Below are 8,023 nucleotides of genomic sequence, written 5' to 3' on the forward strand. Positions count from 1 at the left end.
GTGACTATGACATTTGAGACGACAGAGACCAAAGGAGATGCACACGGACCTTTTAATGACGTGGTCTTGGTGGAGTCTATTCACGGAGGGAGACCCCTGGGAGGTGCTTTCCTGAACCACAGCCTGGACACTTGGGCTGCCATTTCCCCTCCTCCAGTGGGTGGCTCAGGACCCGTGGGGCCCTCACTTCCTTTTAGGCTCTGTGAGGTCCCTTCTCAGTGCTCAGAGTCCATTCTCTCGTGCGGAAGCCTGGAGCGGGACCATTTGCTTCTGCTGATCTTGCTGCTGCCGTCTTGGCTTTCCTCTCCTCCTGGGGGGGGGGGGGCAGGAGAGTGGTGTCCTGGGTATGCAGCCTCCAGGCCAGGGCCAGGAGCCGGGGGCTTCCGGGGAGTTCTCTACTCAGCTGTGCCCGGCTACCATCTCTCTGCCCCAAACATCTACTGCTTCCAGGAGCCGGAAGCCCCAGGAGTCTAGGGTGCGTGACCTGGGGTAAGTCCCTGCTCCCACCTGCTTTCCACGTCCTGCACCGTGTCTGGCAGTGGCTGGCCCAGGGTCTCTGGCAGGAGGGCAGTGACAGCACTGGCAGCCACAGGGACCGCACCGTAGATGAAGAGAGGCACGGAGGGGTAGATTTCAGCAGTCATGCCCACCAGTGGGCTCACGATGCTGCCCACTCGGGCCATAGTGCTGCCCATTCCCAAGCCTGTCTGCCTGTGGGGCCCAAGGTGGGGTGGTGTCAGTCATTGTTCTGGCACGAATGCTGAGGTGCGGGGGTCAGGGCAGCTCAGGCTGAGGCCTCCTGGTCCCTCGTCTCTTCCCCCATTTGACTGACAAACCAATTTGCCGTTTGTCTTGGAGATCTTTTTAAAAAATAATTATTTCTTTATTAATAATTTTATTTATTTCTTTATTGGACCCCACATGGGGCCTGAACTCACAACCCCGAGATCAAGAGTCGCATGTCCTACTGACTGAGCCAGCCAGGCATCCCTGTTTTGGACATTAAAAAAAAAACAACAGACAACCATAAAAACCAAAAACACGTGGGGAAAGGCTCTGGCCAAAGAATCAGGAGACTGAATTTCCCCTCGGCCCTTAACCTGCTGTGTGACCTTAGGAAGAGTCCCTTTTCATCTCTGGGCCTCAGTTTCCTGAGCTGTCAAATCAGACAGTTCAGTTAGGCCGGTGGTGCTCAGATCACTGGGGCAGGGTGGGGGGGGTGGATTTTGAGTTATAGTTGCTCTGGAGCAAACAGTCCTGTTGGATTAGAATCCCCAGGGGAGAGGACCTGGAGACTGCACGCTGAGACTATGTTCAGAACCTTCTCTATGAAAGCAGAGGTTAAAAACATTGACTCAGGAGACAAAGTGCTTGAGTTCAAATCCAAGCTTCCACACTTACAAGCCGTGTGACCTTGGGCAAATCACCTAACCTTTCTGTGGCTCACTTTTCTCACTCATCAAATGGGAATAGCCATAGCACCTACCTTATAGGCTTGCTCTGAGGACGAAATGAGTTGATATTTGTCAAAAAGGTTAAGACGGTGCCTGGCACATAGTGAGTGCTTTCTACTGTTGCTTGTTCCCCTGAAGTCCCATGCAGGCACAGGACGGTGACCATGACCCTGCTGGTTCCGAGTAGCCTAGGGCAGCCTGGCCTTTCTTTGACCTCTTGCGAATTTTGCATCCCGTTCTTAAAACAGACACGTGTTTCTTGTTTCTTAATGCAAAAATGCCCGGCCCCGCTCCCCAATTGTGGCACTCCGAAAGCAGTGCTCCGTGTATCCGTACGGCTACCAAGCGCCACCCTTATTAAATGTGGCCCTTGTGGGGCGCCTGGGTGGCGCAGTCGGTTGGGCGTCCGACTTCAGCCGGGTCACGATCTCGCGGTCCGGGAGTTCGAGCCCCGCGTCGGGCTCTGGGCTGATGGCTCGGAGCCTGGAGCCTGTTTCCCTCTGTGTCTCCCTCTCTCTCTGCCCCTCCCCCGTTCATGCTCTGTCTCTCTCTCTGTCCCAAAAATAAATAAACGTTGAAAAAAAAAATTAAACAAAAAAATGTGGCCCTTGTGATAAGAAAGAACTCTCCTGTTTGGTCTTTGGTTTCAGATGGACCACTTGGTTTATAGATGAGATTAAGAATTGGTGGCAGCTTCTAACTTGTGCCTTGGAGATCAAGGTGGAGCTTCACTCGATTGCCCCGTGACATGTGACTTCTTGGCTGTCTGTTCTGCCCTGCTCCTTTGGAGAGCTTTTCCTTGGATCGGGTAAGGGCTTAGTGGGCAGGGACACCTGCGTTAGCCATGGAGCGTGTACCGAGTGGCTGATACATGCCCTGCCTGGATGAGTGCTGTGACGGGCCTTGGGCCATGGCATTCCGGATGGTGCTCTGGGGTCTGACCTATGCGCGAGGGAAAGTCTTGTCCCAAGCCCCCTCCCACTCACCGGATCACCGTGGGGTACAGCTCCCCAGTGTATAGGAAGATGCAGTTGAAGGCGGTAGCCAGGCAGCCTTTCCCCAGAACGGCAAGGGAGGTTCGGACCATGGACTGATCTGGCGAGAAAGGAGGGAGTCAGTGGGAGCTCGGGAGTAGGGGCTGAGAATCTGGGGATAGGGCTAAAGATGAAGGGCCAAGGTACTCTTGGGTGCTCACCCTGGGGTATCACCCCATTGACCAGGATGCAGATGCCTGCCAGCAGCAGGGAGGCCATCTGGGCAGGCCGGCGGCCCAGAGAGTTGATGACAAGGAAGCCCACGAGCTTGGCAGGCAGGTCCACAGCACCAAAAATCACCTGGATTAGGTAGATGCTGACCCCAAAGCCCTGCAGGTCCATAACCAGCCCATAGTAGGCAAAACTAGTTGCAAACCTAGTGGGGAGGGGGGGAGGGGTGTGGAGTTTGTCAGGAAGGCATAAAAGAGGGGGTGCTCATTCAAAATGGGGGCGAGCCACACTGGGTGCCCTGCTTAAGAAGCTGGAATCTGCCTTGGCTAATATTTCGTCAGACATTTAGTATGTATTTCGTGGAAGTGGGGGGTAGTTCTCCAATACCCCAGCTTTCTCCATCTTCTGCTAACTAGAGTCCCCGGTGTATTAGGGGGTTTTGGCTTAGTCGTCATGTTAAGATTTACTTAGTTTTAGTCTTTATCTTATCTGTTGCTACTGGCCCAAGGGCAGGTGGACTTTCAAGCCGTATCTTTCAGGGTCAAGGTGTCGGGGGGGAGGTCAGAGCTTTGCAGACCTGTGCATGGTTCTGGGATGGTTCTGGGATGGGTGCTTCTTAAGAAGTCAAGAGCCCACGAAATGAAGCTTGGGTGATTGGATAGGACCTGCAACCGGGAGTAAATCCCAAATTGGAACCCAGAGAATTCGTCGGTGGAAATGTGGAGCGTGCTTCTAACTATCATGGGATTGCTGTTGGCGGCATCAGGAAGGTAGCACATCAGAGGAATAATGGGGAACGTTGCAACGGGAAAGGAACATTTTTGGCTGGGATCGGCCTTGGCCAGAGTGTTACTTTTGGAGACGAGTTTTGGGCATCTTATTGCCCACGTTTGTGTCTCTGGCAGGCGCTGCTGGGCCAGGAAAGTCTCCAAATGTTTTGTAAGCCAGACGGGTCTTTGCCTTTGTGGTATAATTCTATGGACTCTGGGGGTGACCACTCCTGATGAGGTGTTTCCATACTGGAACAGAGTTGGTAAAAGGGGAAGACGGAGAGATGGATGGCCAGTGTGGGGACCAGGGTTGAACTGAGGCTGGAGGTCATCTCGTTCTTTAAGACTGTCCCTGGTGGAGGCTTGCCGCCCCTCACGGCAGGTGTGCTGACTTTTCCTCCCTTTTGCCTGGCTTCTTCCACTCATTACATCCACTCTCTCTCCCCAGCCAGCCTTTCGTCTCTCAGGCTGTCTCTCTATCTCTTTGCCACTAGGTCTGTCTGGGCCTACCACAGCATGGAGAGGCAGAGGAAGAGGTGGCGAAGGGTGGGGCAGCGCAGCAACTCCAGGGCGGATGCCTGGCCTTTGCCCATGGTCAGCTCCTTCTGCAGACTGGCCCGGAGCACCTGCCAGGATGGGCAGGGCTCAGGGCCTGGACTCCTCCAGAAGCTCCTCCCAGCCTAACCCCTTACTCAGGAAAGCCCTCTGGGACCTGAGTTCAGGGTTTGAGGGTGGAATCCTGGTAGGGTGTCACAGGAGGTCTTGTGGGGGGGGGGTCTTACCTCCATACTTAGCTTGGTCCCCTCTTCCCGCTTCCCATTGATCCAGGCCACTCTCTGCAGGGTCTTCAAGGTGAGGTCTAGCCTCCCAGAGGAGGAGTGCCAGCGGGCAGACTCGATGAAGAACCTGGGAGCCGGGGTGAGGCTAGGGGTCAAGGTGGCTTCAGTTCTAGTCTGCTGGGCTGGGGGCAGGGGGTGGGCTTCCCAGGGGCCTGCAGTGGGATTTCTTTTAAGGCTGGGAACCCAGAGGTTTGGCCAGATCCCTTCCGCTAAGACCACAAAGCAGTGTCCAGCTCGGTGATGACTCATTCCCCGACTCAGGAGCTCAGCTTTTGGGCGCCGAGTAAAGAGAGCAGTGCAGGCAGGCTGGAGAGCCGGGGGAAGCCGAAGAACCAGATACCCAGGGCAGGTCCTTCCTTGCACAGCCTCAGAGGCACTGGTCTAGGTGTGACCTTCTCTGATTCTGTGGGGTAGCGCGTGTGAGATCTGGGGGATGTCTTGTCCCTTGCAGCCCTCTGGGCTCCTTTGCAGCCCTGCCCACCCTGGGCCCCACACACCAGGAGTAGATGAAGAAGGCGAAGAAAGGCACGGAGACCAGCAGCTGCAGGTGGCGCCAGTGGGGCACAGCATAAGCCACACCGGCCAGGAGGAACTGGCCCAGGCTGTAGACGTAGCCTATCAGGGTGCCCCCACAAGCCCGCGTGTGGATGGGCAACCACTCCAAACCTGGAAAGAGGGTTAGAACAGAGTGGTGCATCTGGCTGGGCTGCGGGTGGATGGAGACCCCCCGGGGGCGGGACAGGCAGAGACCCCTCTCTCCACCCAAACTTTCATCTGTCCCAAGGCTCAGTGGAAGACACATTTAATGAGGGTGGGCTCCTTGATGGGGGGCGTGGGGGACTTTCGGCGGACGTAGGAATGGGGAGATGGGTTTAGAATCCCTAGGAATTGTTCCCTCCACCCCGCTGCTGGGGTTTGCTGCCCCCCGACCTACTGTCCTGGCGAGGGCCCCTTTTCCCTTCAGAGCGTCTCTGACCATTCAGTGCTCTCTCAACAGCAGCCTCTCCTCTGGCTTTCCCCAGCCTGGGCCGATTCAGCGGCCAGAGCAGCTCGGAGGAGACAGCGGCTTTTCTCCATCTGGGAGGGTCAAGGGGGGAGTCGGACCACCTCTCTGCTGGGGTCTGATGAGGCCCAGCCTTGTTCCTTGTGGGCTCCTGATTCGGCTGCTGGGCCAATGACTTGGAAACAGACTGGATTTGGGGGCTGAATTTTCTAGGTGTCCTGCCCTGGCCCCACCCGGGTTAATTCCTGTAGTCCAGAGGACCTCCAATCCATAGATTCCCTTCTGGGCTCGAGGGATGCCCTTGGGCAAATCCTTTCCCTTCTCTCCAGTCTCAGGTTCTTTATCTGAGAACCAGGGGAAAGGGAGTGACCTAACGGAGGGAGCACATTGATGGTTCATGGACAGACCACGCTCAGTCCATTAAATGGGTTTGGTCTACACGATACTGGCTTGACCTGTGTTAAAAATATTGGAATTAATTTCCAACATTAAAAAATGGGGCTATTTTTGCGTTAATAAAGAGGAGGGAGTGAGATCTGACAGCCCTGAACCTTCTGGCTAGAGCAGCTGAGTGGCCCTGGCCCCTCCAGATGGGGATGCGACTCTCCTTTGGGTACAGTCCTCACCGTTCCCTAATCCCTCTTGTACCCAGTCTGCTTCAGTCATTCATGGGAACCTCCTGGCCCTAAAAAAATGGAGTTTGCGATTGTGTCTGAATGAGAGGTCAGGAGTTCGAGAAGAAGGCTCTTATGTTGGCCACCCAAAAGAGGGCAGGGAGGATTCAGGAGTGGGAACGGCAGGACCGGGGTGGGGGGAGCCGGGAGAGGAAGCTGGAAAGTGGCTGCTGGGTTGGGTGGTCAGAGGTGAGTGAGTGGGGACCCGCCCTGCCCTCCCAGCATCCCTCACTCAGTGTCATGCAGTTGAGGGCGATGCTAGCCAGCGACATGCCCGAGAGGAGCCGGAAGGCACAGTAGACAGAGAAGTTGGGAGCGAAGGCTGCACAGGTGCCTGACACGGCTGTCTGCAGGTAGTTCAAGATCAGCACCTTCCGGCGGCCCAGCCTGTGGGGGGAAGGAGGGGAGAACAGCAGTAGGGGTCCTGAGGATTGATGGTTCCAGGCTGGGTAGGGAGAGGAGCGTTTGCCTTGGTCTTTTGAGGACCTGTGCGGTATCACGAGGCTGGCCCCGAAGGTCCTCAAACCAGCCCCTGGGTGGTAAGGCCGACTTCCCACTTGGTTCCCGTGAACCCAGCCGAGGCCCGGGGCCCAGCCCGGCCCCTTGGCTCTACCCAGGACTGACCTGTCTGCCAGGTACCCAAACACCATGGCTCCAAGAAGCACCCCTACCATGTACAAGGACTGGGCCAGCTGGCGTAAGGCCCTGTTAGAGCACACGAGGTCCCACTGTGGGGAGAGGGGGCAAGGGTCAGGCAGAGACGAGCCTGGGCTGCAAGGCTCCCCTTCCCGTCCCTTGGGCTGGCCCTCTGAGACCTGCGTCAGCCCCTTCCCTGACACTCCCCGTCCCCGTTTGTTTCCCCAGTCCCGGTAGCTGAGAGACTTCCCTGGACTCTGATATCCCCCTTTTCTACAAAGGCCCCCATCTTGAACCTCTTTCTTTATCTTCCCATCTTGGTCTCTGGAAAATCTGAGACAGGTGTGTGCGTGTGTGTGCGTGTGTGTGCGTGTGCGCGGAAGCATCTGTCTGTCTGTCTCAGTGGGGAAGGCAAGTCTGGTTGTCACACAGAGCAGGGGGGTCCCGGGTTTCCTCACCTCAGTCACGATGGTGGAGGGGAAGGTGCTGTTGTCATAGATCCAGCCGTTGGTGCAGGGCTCTGTGGCCCCCGTGCTGTTGGCGTCTGTGCTGTTGGGAAAGGGTGGTCCCCGCCGGGGGACGGTGAAGCGGAGGCAGGACTCGGGCTGCCCCTGTCTGTCCCGGGGCAGCCAGGCCTCCAGCCCCCCGTCCTGGCTGAAGTTGGCCTCGGCGGGCGGGCGGCAGTGGTGGGTGGGGATGGCCGCGGTGAAGTTCTGCAGCGTGTTGTGGGAGGCCATCAGGAGCAGGGGGAGGACCACCAGAGTGACCTGGATCTGCTGGAAGCGGCCGACACCCCCCACCTGCTGCAGGAGGTCGTTGAAGGCCATGGGGCCAGGCCCAGCAGAACGGCTGGGGGCTGAGGACTTCCGCCTAGCACCTCTGTCCGTGCGTCTGTGTGCCTGCTGTCCTTAGCTGGAGGAGAGAAGCTGCCGCCGCTTCTGTGGCTGACTTGTTCCTAGAGCCGAATCTGAGCTGGCTCTGTGGGGGGACAGGAACCCGGCTGGCGGCCCCTCCTTCCTTCTCTCTCTCCCTGTGTTCTGTCCCTCCCTTTCCCTCGAGCCTCCCCTCACTTGGGGGTGGGGTGCTTTGCTCTCAGGGTCTGCAGAAGCCCTGACCCCTACATGGACAGGATTTAATCCTTGGCCTGGAGGGAATGAGTTAACGTGTGACTTGGTATCAGAAGGATTAACCCCCTGAGTATCCTTATGTCAGTGGAAATTCTCCAAGTGGGTATAAAGGGCAGGAGAGTGGACCGGGGCAGGAGTGGTGAGAGGGGATGGACTGGGAGGGCCTGTCTAGGCACCTGGGGGGTGGCAGGGGCCAGGTGGGACCTTACTGTCTTCCTTTTAGGGAGAAGACTGGGCTCTGGGAAGTGTGGTGGCCTCTTGAGGGGACTTTTTTCCTTTTTAGTGGACACGATCCAAGCAGTCTGTCTTGGGGAA

The 8,023-nt window shown here is 56.9% G+C and overlaps 1 protein-coding gene across 2 annotated transcripts; it reads right to left on the minus strand.

Annotated features, from left to right (window-relative positions):
• Window positions 1-222: 222 nt before the first annotated feature.
• SLC22A6 (solute carrier family 22 member 6) lies at window positions 223-7,408 on the minus strand. 2 transcript variants are annotated; one of them, XM_047072385.1, is made up of 10 exons: window positions 7,040-7,408; window positions 6,570-6,673; window positions 6,178-6,332; window positions 4,766-4,934; window positions 4,212-4,335; window positions 3,940-4,055; window positions 2,650-2,864; window positions 2,441-2,549; window positions 508-579; window positions 223-307 (listed from the first exon to the last, which is right to left on the minus strand). In XM_047072385.1, exons 1-10 carry the CDS (start codon window positions 7,406-7,408, stop codon window positions 223-225), a joined length of 1,518 nt encoding a protein of 505 aa, XP_046928341.1. The 2 variants fall into 2 exon arrangements, with proteins under 2 accessions (XP_046928341.1, XP_046928340.1); XM_047072384.1 differs by having other exon boundaries at window positions 508-711.
• Window positions 7,409-8,023: the final 615 nt, after the last annotated feature.

Source organism: Lynx rufus, unplaced genomic scaffold (genome assembly GCF_022079265.1).
Source record: "Lynx rufus isolate CCGP_SWC_20201006 ecotype Redwood Valley unplaced genomic scaffold, mLynRuf1.p SCAF_9, whole genome shotgun sequence".
Classification (NCBI taxonomy): domain Eukaryota; kingdom Metazoa; phylum Chordata; class Mammalia; order Carnivora; family Felidae; genus Lynx; species Lynx rufus.

Excerpts from the sequence above, each read along its gene's own strand:
- SLC22A6 (XM_047072384.1), bottom strand. The coding sequence starts at position 7,408 with ATGGCCTTCAACGACCTCCTGCAGCAGGTGGGGGGTGTCGGCCGCTTC. Across the intron at positions 6,674-7,039 it reads CCTCCACCATCGTGACTGAG|TGGGACCTCGTGTGCTCTAA; the intron begins GTGAGGAAACCC and ends CTCTCCCCACAG. Across the intron at positions 6,333-6,569 it reads TTTGGGTACCTGGCAGACAG|GCTGGGCCGCCGGAAGGTGC; the intron begins GTCAGTCCTGGG and ends TTCCCCCCACAG.